Raw genomic sequence first — 14,877 nt, forward strand, 5'->3', positions numbered from 1 at the left:
CCTACGTGCAAAGCAGGTGCATCTGCTGGCCTGTCATGGACACCAGCAGATGTCAGCCTAAAGGCACAGATCCCAGCCAGAAGTCAAGGGAAGACCTGTTGGCTACTTCAGAAAGAAGTCAACTCACAGGCCATTTAACAGCCGTTCGTGTCCTACTGGACTTAGAGCTTCTGAGGCACCACTGCCCTCGTAACACCACACCTACAAAACATCCCCTTCTTGGGCAAGGCTCTGCCCACGTAGAAGTGAGCTGGCTGTGATCCTTCAAGCCCATGGCACTGCTGCTGGACTCCCAGCCTCTCTGATGCACGGGAGCCAGTTCTGTGCCAGTCCTGGGAGGTGCTAGGGCAGGAGGGACCTTGCAGGCAGTGTTCAAGCCCCGTGCCTGTTGGCAGTCTCTCAGCTCCTTCCACACAGTGAAGATCACGCTGACGTCCAGAAGCCATGTGCCTGCAGCTGGCCTAGAAGACACTCAGGGGAGGCACCCTCCCAGCCCCAGCCCCAGCCCCAGCCGCAGCTGGCGGTGCTGCTTTGCAGAGCGAGGGGGCTGTGGTACCCGGGGCACAGGGGCACTCTGCAGGGCTGTGTTGGGCAGGCGGGGAGGCAGACCCAGCTCATGGGGTCACTGCCATTGCCCCAGGGCTGCAACGAATCACTCGCTGGACTCCTTTGCCAGGCCTGATGCATGCCCTGGGGCTACAGAGCTCTCCTCTGCCTGTTCACACCAGATTGAGCACTTGAGCTCTGCTCAGGCCACCTGGGATAGGCTCATGCTCTGCAGGCTCCATTCACTGCTGTTTCCTGGGCTCAAACTTCCCCTGCAGATCCAAGCACTGGTGCTCCCTGGCTGTGCTGCTGGGATGGGACTCTTTTCCTCTGCACCCCTGCACACGGGCACTGTTCCTGCAGAGCCAGGACAGGTCTCAGAGGATGGACGTCAGACAAAGAAGGCAGTGCAGGCTCCTTTATTTTGTTTAAATTCATAGAGAGCATGGCTCCTCAGGTACAGAATCTCAGTACATATACTCAACATGTACATACTGAACTGGAAATGGGACAAATAATGAAATTTTATTGGGCAACAGCTGAATTAAAGCTAAAAAATACTGGTACTAGAAACATACTCAAAGACACAAACAAACAAACAAACAAACAAAAAGAGAATATTGAAGAGAATATTGGCTCTTCCTGTAATAAGTGACGTTATGAGTCATTTGCAGAAGATGGCTGAAAGATAATTTCTTCTGAAACACCTCAAGATATAAGTTTCCACAGGGCATGTTTCAGTCCCTTATTCCTCATGCTGTAGATGAAGGGGTTCAATGCTGGAGGAACCACTGAGTACAGAACTGCCACCACATGGTCCAGGGATGGGGAAGAGATGGAGGGGGGCTTCAGGTAGGCAAAGATGGCAGTGCTGATAAACAGGAAGACCACGGCCAGGTGAGGGAGGCACATGGAAAAGGCTTTGAGCTGGCCCCGCTCAGAGGGCATCCTCGGCACAGCCCTGAAGATCTGCACATAGGACACCACAATGAAAATAAAACAACCAAAGCCTAAAGAAAAGCTAAACACAAGCGCCCTGACTTCCCTGAGGTACGAATCTGAGCAGGAGAGCTTGAGGATCTGGGAGATTTCACAGAAGAACTGGTCTACAGCATTGCCTTGGCAGAGGGGCAAGGAAAATGTACTGGCCGTGTGCAGGACAGCATTGAGAAAGCCACTGCCCCAGGCAGCTGCTGCCATCTGGGCACAAGCTCTGCTGCCCAGGAGGCTCCCGTAGTGCAGGGGCTTGCAGATGGCAACGTAGCGGTCATAGGCCATGATGGTGAGAAGTGAATATTCCACGGACATAAAAAGTACAAACAAAAACACCTGTGCAACACACCCTTGATAGGAGATGGCCCTGGTGTCCCAGAGGGAATTGGCCATGGCTTTGGGGAGAGTGGTGGAGATGCAGCCCAGGTCGAGGAGGGCGAGGTTGAGGAGGAAGAAGTACATGGGGGTGTGGAGGCGGTGGTCACAGGCTACGGCGGTGAGGATGAGGCCGTTGCCCAGGAGGGCAGCCAGGTAGATGGCCAGGAAGAGCGCGAAGTGCAGGAGCTGCAGCTCCCGCGTGTCTGCGAATGCCAGCAGGAGGAACTCGCTCACTGAGCTGCTGTTGGCCATTTGCTGTTTTTGGTCTTTTGGTCCTGCCCAAGGAAGAAAAAGCACTGCCAAGTTACCGCAGACTTATCTGAGAAGTTATGGCAGATTTAGTGAGAAAAACTCATTCTATTTCTCAGCTTAAACCCCCCAAAATTCTTGTTCCCTTCCAGGCAGACAATTGGCAGGTCCCTTTCAGGAGTTCTGATTCATGCTGCCTGAGGGTATTCCTGGGAGAAGGGGACTCTGCTGTAGGCAACAGAGGAGTAAGTCCTGCCCTATAGCAAGAGGTAAAGAGGAACATGGGGTAATCTCAGATAAAATTTAGTGATGATATCAAAGAGTCTTACCCCTTTGTTGCTCACAGTTCAACCAATTGCCGAGCAGGACTTTGGGGATTTATTTTTTTGTATTTTTTGTTATTGATACCTCCCCAGCGTTTAAGTTCTTTTTCTGAGGCAGAAATCCTGGGCATTTCTACTGCACTCCAAGTGAAATCCGGTGGATCCTCAGAGGCAAAGGGACTGTCCCTTTAGTGCAGAGTGTCCTTCAGGGAGGACAGCCAGTCTGTCCATCAGTGCTGGTCTGAGCTGCCCTGTGCTGGTATCTCTTTGAGCTGCAGGACAACTGCAATCAGAGTTTCACCTGAGCAGGACCTGAACACTGCTGAGAGCAGAGCAATCCAGGCTCAAATTGCACATCTCCAGACCCCCCACCCTGTCCCCGTACTCCCCTTCCCCCAAGCACACCGAGGGCTCACTCCATGTGCATGTGAAACCCCCATCCCCAGCCAGCCTGGAAACAAGAACGGCAGCAGCACGGCCAGGTGGAGAAGCCAGGAGGAATGGCAGCGTGTTGCTGCCAGGGGAGGCAAGGCCAGGGAGGGACAGACAGACACTCAGCAGACCCTCCTCTGCTGCAGCTCTGCCTGCAGAGGAGACTGCTCATGCTCGTTGCAAATACTATGTGTTCTGTTCTGGCAGGAAGACACAAAGGCAGGGCCCTGGGCATCAGAGGGTTTCCAGCTCCTGAAGATCAGCTAGGATAAAACAGGAGAGGACCACAAAGATAGTGTTGGTGCAGCCTGTGGGCTGAGGTGTGGAAAGGGACTTCATGAAGTCCATCGCTGACACATTATCTCCCATTGCAATGCTCTAGGTGTCTCAGTCTCCTGTACAATCCCAACAACCCATTACCATGAAACCTGCCTGCCTTTCACTGCAAGAATCTGCAAGCACAGACGTGAGAAAAATTCTTACCCTTTGGTTATCCCCTGCCTTGGTCTTTCTCTTGAAAAATCCAATCACCAATGCCATTCTCTACAGCATCTTCTACTCTGTGCTGGAGAAACAAAAAGAGCCGCCCTGAGAGATGCTATCAGCGATCAGATGTGCCAGCTGTAGAAGACCCCTTTGGCAACCCCATCTGCATTGCCCTGCTGCCAGAGACTCATGGTGTCAAGAGTCTGCAGATCTGTCCTGCCACACGCTGCCCTCTGTTGTTGTGCTCCTCGCTGCCTCCAGCACCTCTTTCCTTCCCTCCTCTCCCCGTGCCACCTGTGGTCAGAGCCCCCAGCCCTGCTGCACTGTGCAGAGGAGCTGCTCCTGGGCAGAGCTGGCTCTCTGCAGCGCTGCCCGCTTGCCAGGAGCTCCCCTTGGGCCCAGGAGCCCGGCCCAGCTCAGCAGCACAGCACCCGATCATGGCATCGCTTGCTCTGTGCCATTGGGCTCCCTCGAGGTATCTCCAAGGCCTCAGGGCTGACAGCTCCTGAAGGCAGCAGGGTCTCTCCTGGGGTATGGTGTTTGCAGCAGACTGAAGTCACCACCAACTGCTCCTCACTGAACACAGAAGAGACTGATTTTAGAAGTGTGATTTGTGCTGTTGATGTGCAGTTGTCAAACATGACGTTGTGGTTTAACCCAGCCGGCAGCTCAGCACCACACAGCTGTTAGCTCACTGCCCCTGCAGCTCCACACCTGTAAAGCTCATGGGTTGAGATAAAGACAGTTTAAAAGGACAGAAAAGGAAGAGACTAATAATAACAACAACAATAACAACAGTAATAATTAGGTGTACAAAGCAATGATGTACAAGGCAATTGCTCACCACCCAATGATCGATGCCCAGCCCATCCCCGAGCAGCGGTCCCCCCGACCCTGGCCAGCCTGCATCGGGATCCAGTGTTGCGGTCCCTTGACATTTGTTTGAGGGTAAAACCAGCTTTCAGAAGGATTTGGTTATTTCTTTCCCTTTCTCAAATACTTCTGCTCTGTTGCCCCACATGACAATGTCACCAAGGTATTGCAGGTGTTCAGGAGCTTCCCCCATTCCAGGGCAGTCTGGGTCAGTCCATGGTAAATGGTAGAGCCAATTGCTTTGTCAGTCACCCCTTCCCTAGAGGGGGATCCCAGCTGCTTGGCTTCCCTGCCCTCTAATTCCAGGCTATTAGCCCTGTTCTCCCAGCACTGGAGCAGCCAAGTGACAGTGTGCTCACCTAGATGATGACTGAAATTTTTTCACAAATCTCATAGCTCGCCCTGGGATAAGGGTCTTGTAGGTTACTGATGCCGTTCTGATCTCTTCCTCTTTGCCCTCCTTCTTCCTTGGTGGCCCAACTTTGTTGAAGCATTCCTTGTCTTCTTCCTCCTTTCTTGTCTGCATAGGAGTTTCTTTCCTTTCTAAGAAAAAAATAAACAAATGTTTTTTACATCCATAGTTTTCTCTTGCATATAGGAGCAACCAATAGTGGCACAGGTTGGTTCTCTGGCACAGCAATGGGGCCCATCAGAGAGGCTGGAGTGGCTGCAGGGCCTGTCACAGGGGTTGGAGCGGCGGCAGGGCCCATCCCAGGAGTTGTTGTGGCTGCAGGGCCTTTCAGAGGAGTTGGAGTGGCTGCAGGGACCGTCACACAGGTTGGAGTGGCGGCCTGTCACTGGACTTGGAGTAGCATTGACTGTGTCTTCTATACTTAGGAAAAGCCCCAGCATGTTGCAGTGATTTGTGTCTTTTCACAAGACTTTTTCATGCATTTCACCAATTTTTTAGGATTCTGCACTTGCTCAGGGGTGAATTTCCAAAGCATCGGATGTGCCCACTGCTCTAGGGGCCTGCCAGTGTCCTCCCATGCTCCTAGCCCCTACTAAATCTCCTGCCTCGGGGCAGACTTCTGGATGGCGTTCTCAAGTACTTGTTTAATCTTAAACAAAAGCTGAAACACATTCAGGAGACATCACAATAGGAACAGGCTGGTTTCACCATCCCAGGGATATTCAAAGCTTTGAAGAGCTATTGTAACTAGCCTGGAAGAGAAGGGGGAGGTGAAGGAGAAAGGGAGAGTGAAGAAGTTGTGAAAAGTGTCACCCTTTTGTCAGCTCCCTGTCCCTATCTACCAGCTCAGGGGCTGAGTACCAGGGGAACAACTGGTCTTGCTGCTAAAGGCTGAGGCAAAGAAGGCATTAAATACCTCAGTCTTTTCCTCATCTCTTCTCAAAATGTTTCCCTCCACATCCAATAAAGTATGAAGATTCTCCTTAATCCTCCCCTTCTCGTGTATTTCTAAAAACATTTTTATTGTCTTTGATGGTAACAGCCAGACTGATCTCCAGTTAGGCTTTGGCCCTTCTAATTTTGTCCCTGCAAAGCCTTGCAACATTTAGGACAAAGCTCCAAACAAAATGACAGAAGGCATGAGAAGGAAGCACAGAAAAGGTGCCTTCCATGCTCTAGCCTTCTGTGAGTCTGTGCTGCAATTCCGTTCAACTAGTTACTCCTGCATTGTCCAAACCCTCCTCCAACAGCAGCTCCATCACTGAGTTCCTCCTCCTGCCATTCGCAGACACGTGGGAGCTGCAGCTCCGGCACTTTGGGCTCTTCCTGGCCATCTACCTGGCTGCCCTCCTGGGCAACGGCCTCATCCTCACCGCCGTAGCCTGTGACCACCGCCTCCACACCCCCATGTACTTCTTCCTCCTCAACCTCGCCCTCCTCGACCTGGGCTGCATCTCCACCACTCTCCCCAAAGCCATGGCCAATTCCCTCTGGGACACCAGAGCCATCTATCAAGGGTGTGTTGCACAGGTCTTTTTCTTTCTTTCTTCATATCAGCAGAAATTTCTGTCCTTACTACCATGTCCTACGACCACTATGTTGCCATCTGCAAGCCCCAAGCAAGTTCTTTCAGCATCTCGGTCGTTCAAAAAGCACCTCTGTGAAGCATGCAGAGACCTCTCTGGAGTACCCTAACTTCTCCCTGGGGTAGGAGAGGTAGATCCCCCGGATCCCCAAGCATCACTCTGTGTCACCCATCACAGCCTTGGTACGCACAAGCACCTCCCCGTGCTGCACAAGCAATTTGCTGAGGCAGCCAAAGATCTCCCCAGAGCACCCGGTCACCTGCGTGGGGCATTCAAGAACCTGCATGTGCCAGGGCAACCAAGGTTGAAATGGAGATTCCAGGGTGCTCCAGGGAGGTGCTTGATTGCCCTGGGAAGAGCCTGGTGTGCCCAGGGAGCTTCTTGTCTCCTCCAAGGCTCTGCAGGGCTGATCCCGGGAGGTGCTTGTGTGCGCCAAGGCCATGCTCGGTTTCCAAAAGGAGGGAATTGCATGTTGCAGGGGGATGCTTGGTGTCACCCAGACACTGAGCAGCCCTGGGGAGATGGGTGTGTGCCTCAGGAGGTGCTTGGGTTCCCAGGGGAGATGCTTCGGTGCTGCAGTGAGATGCTGGTGTTCTGTCGGGAGGTGTGTTGGTGCTCCAGGCAGATGTTTGGGTGCCCTGGGGAGATGCTTGGGTTCCTCATGGAGGCGTCTGCATATTCAAGGGAGGTGTTTGGGTGTCCTGGGGAGATTCTTTGGTGCTCCAAGGTAGTGCTTGTGTGCCCCGTGGACAGAGTATGTAATGAGCAAGGGAGGAGCCTTGGGGCTTTCGGAAAGTGTAGGGGTGACGTGGATTGATGCCCGTTTGCCCCGGGGAGATCCTGGGATGTCCAGGAAGATGCTTGGGTGACCAGGGAGATGCTTGGGTGCCAGATGGAAAATGCTGGCGTCCCCTCGGCTGATGGCTGGCAGGAGCGTGTGCATCCCACAGAAGCTCTTGGGTGCCAAGGGAGGTGCTTCCCATGTCCAGTGAGATGTTTGTGTGCCCCAGGTGGTGTTGTGGAGCCCTGGGGAGATGCTTGCGTTCTCCACTCAGATGCACGAGTGCTGTGGGAAGAATCTTGGGCACTCCAATGAGGTGCTTGGGTGTTGCAGGCAGGTGCTTCTGTGCTGCAGGGAGATGCTTGGGTGATTGGGCAGAACTTTGTGTGATTAGGGGATAACTTTGTGTGCTCCAGGGAGGCTTTTCTTGTGGCCCAGGGCTATGCTTATGTACCCCGGGGAGATGCTTGTGTGCCCTGGGAATGTCTTCGGGCTCTCTAGGAAGATGCTCTATTGCTCTGGGGCCACTTGGGTGCCCCAGGATGTGCATGAGTACTGCAGAGAGCAGTTTGTGTGCTCCAGGGAGGTGCTTGAGCGCTCCAAGAGTGTTGTTGAGTTCCCTGAGAAGGTGTTTGTTTGCCCCGCTGAGGTGCTTGCATGCTCCAACGAGAGCGCTGAGCGCTGGAGAACGATGCGTGGGTGCTGTGGGGATATGTGTGTTTCCTCAGGTGAGAAGCATTGGTTTACTGGAAACAAGCTTGTGTCCGCCTGGGAAGTGCTTGTGGACCACAGGGAAGTGCTGGGGGTCCCCAGGAAGATAGCTGGATGCCCCTGGAGGTGCTTGTGTACCCTGAGGAGATGCTAGATTGCACGAAGGAGATGCTTGGGTGCTTTCGAGACATGCCTGGGTGCCCCTGTGTTGTGCTTTCTTGCTCCAAATCGATGCTTGGGTGCTCTGGGAATGTTCTTGGGTGCCTCCAGGAGAAGACTGTGTGCTCCTGGAATGTGCTTGAACGCCCTGAGGAGATGGCAGCACGCCCTGGGAAAATGCTTGGGTCCCCCAGGGAGATCTTTGCTCTTCAAGGGAGGTGATTGCGTTCCCCAGCAAGGTGTTTGGCTGTCCCAGGGAAATGGGACGCAGGAAATGTGTCAGCCAGGCGTCACAATGGGCAGCGGGGCAGCGGTGGCTGTGTCACCCAGGCGTCACAGTGGGGCCGTGACACGGCAGCCCAGTCGGGATAAAAGGCCCCTGGTTGCGGGCAGGCCCCAGTCGGGATGGAAGCCCCTGGCAGCAGGCAGCAGAGGGCAGAGCAGGGCAGGACAGGGAGGTGAGTGCGCGATGGAGCAGGGGCTGAAGTGCAGTGCGAGCCTGAACGGCCCAGGAACCGCTGTGGGGAGGAGATGCTTGTGTGCTCATCCCGGTGCGGAGATGATGCCTGGGTGCCTCAGAAGATGCCCGCGGGACTCAGGAGCTGCTTTCTTGCTCGATGGAAGTTCTTGGCTATGCCAGGAAGAATCTGGGTGCTCCCCAGGCTTCTTAGCTGCTGTGTCCAGATGCTCCCTGGGTGTGCAGGGAGATGCTTGGTTTCTCCAAGAAGACAGCTGGGTGATGCAGAGATTCTTTTGGATGTCTCAGGAAGATGGATTGGTGATCCTGGCTGTTTCTTGGTGGCTCCAGAGAAATGCTTGAGTGCTCTTTGGGGATGCTTGTGTACCCTAGGAGATGTGCTTGTGTGCCCAAGGGAGAGGCTAGTTTGATCCAGGGTAAAGCTTTGTTTGTCCAGGGAGGATTTTGGGTGCTCCAGGGAGATGGTTGGGTGCTTTTTGTGTGATGCTTGGTTCCAGGGAGATGCTGGAGTGCTGTGGGGAGATGCTTGGTTCCTGCTCTTTGGTGTCTGTGTCCCCTGGGGGATGCGTGCATGAGCACGGGGACGTACTTGAATGACCCTGGTAGGTACTTGTGCAGCCCTCGGAAGCTCTTGGGTGCCAAGGGAGGTGCTTCCCATGTCCAGTGAGATCTTTGTGTGCCCCAGGTGGTGTTTTGGTGCCCTGGGGAGATGCTTGGGTTCTCCAGTCAGATGTAGGACTGTGGTGGGAAGGTTCCTGTGGGAGGTGCAATGAGGTGCTTGGGTGTTGCAGGGGGGTGCTTCTGTGCTGCAGGGAGATGCTTGGGTGCCTGGGGCAGAACTTTGTGTGATTAGGGGATAGATTTTTGTGCTCTAAGGTGCAGCCAAACATTCCCCAGACCAGTCCCCATCTTGGGAGCAGCCAAGCATCTCCCCGGAGCACCCGACTATTGTACTAGGAGTACCCAAGCAGCTCCCCAGAGTACACGAGCATGTCCAAGGAGCATTCAGGCACCTCCCTAGAGAAGGCATGAACCTCCCTAGGGAAAGAACCAGTCTCCCTTGGGAATACAAGCATCTTCCTGGAGCACTCTCCACGACACCCAAGCCTCTCGCCAAGGAACATAAGCACCTCTTGAAATCACCGAGATTTTCCCCAGGGCACACAAGCCTTGTGTTGGAGTAGACAAGCATCTCCCCACGACACCTAAGCACTACATTCTACCCGTGAGGCATCATCCAAGGGCATTCCAGCACCTTCCAGGAGATCCCAACATCACCCTGAGCTCACAAGGTTCTGCCTGGCTCAGCCAGGCATCTCTCTGGAGCACCCAAGCGTCATTGCAGGGCATCCAAACGTGACCCTTTTAAGGACCCAAGCATTTTGGGTAGACCTGTGCGGTGCCAGGGGTTGCACTTGATCATCCTTATGGGTCCCTTCCAACTCGGGATATTCTGTGATTCTACGATTCCCCAGCAGCAGCAAAGCATCTCCCCAGGAACGCAGCTATTTCCCTGAGGCACACAAGCATAACCCCCCGAGAACGCAAGCATCTTCCTGGAGGACCCACGCATCTCCCCGCAGCACTCAGGCACCCCACTGCAGCATTATTGAAACATCTCCCCAGGGAACCCAAGCACATCCCAAGGTACTCGGACGTCCCTCCAGAGCTCCCAAGCAAGTTCTTTCAGCATCTCGGTCGTTCAAAAAGCACCTCTGTGAAGCATGCAGAGACCTCTCTGGAGTACCCTAACTTCTCCCTGGGGTAGGAGAGGTAGACCCCCAGGACCCCCGAGCATCACTCTGTGTCACCCATCACAGCCTTGGTACGCACAAGCACCTCCCCGTGCTGCACAAGCAATTTGCTGAGGCAGCCAAAGATCTCCCCAGAGCACCCGGTCACCTGCGTGGGGTATTCAAGAACCTCCCTGGAGCACCCAAGTCTCTCAGCAAGCCACCGTGGTGTCTCTTGGAGCATGCAAACGTCTCTGTGCAGCACCCAAGCGTCTGCCCCAGGCATACTTGGACATCCTAGAGCATTTTCCTGGAAACACAGGCGCCTCCCTGGGAGCACCCAAGCATATCCCCAGGCCACCCAGACACCTTCCTGAAACACCCAAGCATCTTCCTGTGGCACCCAGGCGTCTCCCTGGGGAAACCAAGCACGTACTTGGAGAGCCCAAGCATCGTTGTGAGTCTCCACCTTTTGTGCGTGAGCAAACCAAGGGGCACCAAAGGATCACCTGGGGGCACCCAAGCATCTCCATGGGGCACCCAGGATCATCCTTGGAACACCCAAGCACCTGCACACAGCAGCCATGCACCTCCCTGGAGAAAGCATGCGTCTCCCTGGGGCACAGAAGCGTCGTCTTGGAGCTCCAGAACATCTCCCTGCATTGTTCAAGCATGTCTCTGGAGCAGCCAAGCAGCTTCCCACATCCCCAAGCATTTGAGCAGGTCACTCAAGCACCTCCCTGGATCCCACAGGCATCTTCCGCAGGTAGCCAGGCATTTCCCAGGCATCTCCCAGAGCACTCCAGCATCTCCACAGGACACTGAAGCACTTCCCTGGTGAAGCTAAGCACTTCCGTGGAACACCCAGGCATCACCCCAGGGCACCCAAGCACCTCTCTTAAGTTGCCAAGCATAGCCACAGGGCACTAAAAAGATCTCCTTGGATGACACAAGCATTTCCTCAGAGCAAACCAGCATCTCCCTGGAGTGCCCAAGAGCCTCTGGAGTGCCCATCCATCGCCCCAGGACCCCAACTCTTCCCCTGGTGCTCGCAAGTAATTCCCTTTGCACCCAAGTAGAAAGTCAGGGGAAAAAAGGGAAAGCGTCCCAGGGCACCCAAGCACATAACCCTAGAACGCAAGCTCTCACTTTGAGCACTGAAGCATCTCCCCATGCCATGCAAGCCCCATTCTGGAGCACTCAAGCATCTTCTAGGAGACGGTCTTAAACTACCAGAGCATTCATTTCCATTAGATATTAGGCATGTTCGTGGAGCACCCAGGCATGTCCCAGGGCAACCAAGGTTGAAATGGAGATTCCAGGGTGCTCCAGGGAGGTGCTTGAGTGCCCTGGGAAGAGCCTGGTGTGCCCAGGGAGCTTCTTGTCTCCTCCAAGGCTCTGCAGGGCTGATCCCGGGAGGTGCTTGTGTGCGCCAAGGCCATGCTCGGTTTCCAAAAGGAGGGAATTGCATGTTGCAGGGGGATGCTTGGTGTCACCCAGACACTGAGCAGCCCTGGGGAGATGGGTGTGTGCCTCAGGAGGTGCTTGGGTTCCCAGGGGAGATGCTTCGGTGCTGCAGTGAGATGCTGGTGTTCTGTCGGGAGGTGTGTTGGTGCTCCAGGCAGATGTTTGGGTGCCCTGGGGAGATGCTTGGGTTCCTCATGGAGGCGTCTGCATATTGAAGGGAGGTGTTTGGGTGTCCTGGGGAGATTCTTTGGTGCTCCAAGATAGTGCTTGTGTGCCCCGTGGACAGAGTATGTAATGAGCAAGGGAGGAGCCTTGGGGCTTTCGGAAAGTGTAGGGGTGACGTGGATTGATGCCCGTTTGCCCCGGGGAGATCCTGGGATGTCCAGGAAGATGCTTGGGTGACCAGGGAGATGCTTGGGTGCCAGATGGAAAATGCTGGCGTCCCCTCGGCTGATGGCTGGCAGGAGCGTGTGCATCCCACAGAAGCTCTTGGGTGCCAAGGGAGGTGCTTCCCATGTCCAGTGAGATGTTTGTGTGCCCCAGGTGGTGTTGTGGAGCCCTGGGGAGATGCTTGCGTTCTCCACTCAGATGCACGAGTGCTGTGGGAAGAATCTTGGGCACTCCAGTGAGGTGCTTGGGTGTTGCAGGCAGGTGCTTCTGTGCTGCAGGGAGATGCTTGGGTGATTGGGCAGAACTTTGTGTGATAGGGGATAACTTTGTGTGCTCCAGGGAGGCTTTTCTTGTGGCCCAGGGCTATGCTTATGTGCACCGGGTAGATGCTTGTGTGCCCTGGGAATGTCTTCGGGCTCTCTAGGAAGATGCTCTATTGCTCTGGGGCCACTTGGGTGCCCCAGGATGTGCATGAGTACTGCAGAGAGCAGTTTGTGTGCTCCAGGGAGGTGCTTGAGCGCTCCAAGAGTGTTGTTGAGTTCCCTGAGAAGGTGTTTGTTTGCCCCGCTGAGGTGCTTGCATGCTCCAACGAGAGCGCTGAGCACTGGAGAACGATGCGTGGGTGCTGTGGGGATATGTGTGTTTCCTCAGGTGAGAAGCATTGGTTTACTGGAAACAAGCTTGTGTCCGCCTGGGAAGTGCTTGTGGACCACAGGGAAGTGCTGGGGGTCCCCAGGAAGATAGCTGGATGCCCCTGGAGGTGCTTGTGTACCCTGAGGAGATGCTAGATTGCACGAAGGAGATGCTTGGGTGCTTTCGAGACATGCCTGGGTGCCCCTGTGTTGTGCTTTCTTGCTCCAAATCGATGCTTGGGTGCTCTGGGAATGTTCTTGGGTGCCTCCAGGAGAAGACTGTGTGCTCCTGGAATGTGCTTGAACGCCCTGAGGAGATGGCAGCACGCCCTGGGAAAATGCTTGGGTCCCCCAGGGAGATCTTTGCTCTTCAAGGGAGGTGATTGCGTTCCCCAGCAAGGTGTTTGGCTGTCCCAGGGAAATGGGACGCAGGAAATGTGTCAGCCAGGCGTCACAATGGGCAGCGGGGCAGCGGTGGCTGTGTCACCCAGGCGTCACAGTGGGGCCGTGACACGGCAGCCCAGTCGGGATAAAAGGCCCCTGGTTGCGGGCAGGCCCCAGTCGGGATGGAAGCCCCTGGCAGCAGGCAGCAGAGGGCAGAGCAGGGCAGGACAGGGAGGTGAGTGCGCGATGGAGCAGGGGCTGAAGTGCAGTGCGAGCCTGAACGGCCCAGGAACCGCTGTGGGGAGGAGATGCTTGTGTGCTCATCCCGGTGCGGAGATGATGCCTGGGTGCCTCAGAAGATGCCCGCGGGACTCAGGAGCTGCTTTCTTGCTCGATGGAAGTTCTTGGCTATGCCAGGAAGAATCTGGGTGCTCCCCAGGCTTCTTAGCTGCTGTGTCCAGATGCTCCCTGGGTGTGCAGGGAGATGCTTGGTTTCTCCAAGAAGACAGCTGGGTGATGCAGAGATTCTTTTGGATGTCTCAGGAAGATGGATTGGTGATCCTGGCTGCTTCTTGGTGGCTCCAGAGAAATGCTTGAGTGCCATTTGGGGATGCTTGTGTACCCTAGGAGATGTGCTTGTGTGCCCAAGGGAGAGGCTAGTTTGATCCGGGGTAAAGCTTTGTTTGTCCAGGGAGGATTTTGGGTGCTCCAGGGAGATGGTTGGGTGCTTTTTGTGTGATGCTTGGCTCCAGGGAGATGCTGGAGTGCTGTGGGGAGATGCTTGGTTCCTGCTCTTTGGTGTCTGTGTCCCCTGGGGGATGCGTGCATGAGCACGGGGACATACTTGAATGACCCTGGTAGGTACTTGTGCAGCCCTCGGAAGCTCTTGGGTGCCAAGGGAGGTGCTTCCCATGTCCAGTGAGATCTTTGTGTGCCCCAGGTGGTGTTTTGGTGCCCTGGGGAGATGCTTGGGTTCTCCAGTCAGATGTAGGACTGTGGTGGGAAGGTTCCTGTGGGAGGTGCAATGAGGTGCTTGGGTGTTGCAGGGAGGTGCTTCTGTGCTGCAGGGAGATGCTTGGGTGCCTGGGGCAGAACTTTGTGTGATTAGGGGATAGATTTTTGTGCTCTAAGGTGCAGCCAAACATTCCCCAGACCAGTCCCCATCTTGGGAGCAGCCAAGCATCTCCCCGGAGCACCCGACTATTGTACTAGGAGTACCCAAGCAGCTCCCCAGAGTACACGAGCATGTCCAAGGAGCATTCAGGCACCTCCCTAGAGAAGACATGAACCTCCCTAGGGAAAGAACCAGTCTCCCTTGGGAATACAAGCATCTTCCTGGAGCACTCTCCACGACACCCAAGCCTCTCGCCAAGGAACATAAGCACCTCTTGAAATCACCGAGATTTTCCCCAGGGCACACAAGCCTTGTGTTGGAGTAGACAAGCATCTCCCCACGACACCTAAGCACTACATTCTACCCGTGAGGCATCATCCAAGGGCATTCCAGCACCTTCCAGGAGATCCCAACATCACCCTGAGCTCACAAGGTTCTGCCTGGCTCAGCCAGGCATCTCTCTGGAGCACCCAAGCGTCATTGCAGGGCATCCAAACGTGACCCTTTTAAGGACCCAAGCATTTTGGGTAGACCTGTGCGGTGCCAGGGGTTGCACTTGATCATCCTTATGGGTCCCTTCCAACTCGGGACATTCTGTGATTCTACGATTCCCCAGCAGCAGCAAAGCATCTCCCCAGGAACACAGCTATTTCCCTGAGGCACACAAGCATAACCCCCCGAGAACGCAAGCATCTTCCTGGAGGACCCACGCATCTCCCCGCCGCACTCAGGCACCCCACTGCAGCATTA

The 14,877-nt window shown here is 54.8% G+C and overlaps 2 protein-coding genes across 2 annotated transcripts in view; both read right to left on the bottom strand.

Annotated features, from left to right (window-relative positions):
- The window catches only part of LOC308186393 (uncharacterized protein), a 183,078-nt gene that overhangs the window by 90,376 nt on the left and 77,825 nt on the right, over nucleotides 1–14,877 (bottom strand). The window lies entirely within an intron of this gene.
- LOC308186430 (olfactory receptor 14A16-like) lies at nucleotides 153–6,532 on the bottom strand. The gene is made up of 2 exons (XM_080608569.1): nucleotides 4,640–6,532; nucleotides 153–3,983 (listed from the first exon to the last, which is right to left on the bottom strand). The coding sequence occupies exon 2, from the start codon at nucleotides 2,167–2,169 to the stop codon at nucleotides 1,255–1,257; it is 915 nt and encodes a 304-aa protein (XP_080464695.1). The 5' UTR covers nucleotides 2,170–3,983; nucleotides 4,640–6,532; the 3' UTR covers nucleotides 153–1,254.

Source organism: Anser brachyrhynchus, assembly GCF_964034855.1.
Source record: "Anser brachyrhynchus genome assembly, contig: SCAFFOLD_86, whole genome shotgun sequence".
Classification (NCBI taxonomy): Eukaryota; Metazoa; Chordata; class Aves; order Anseriformes; family Anatidae; genus Anser; species Anser brachyrhynchus.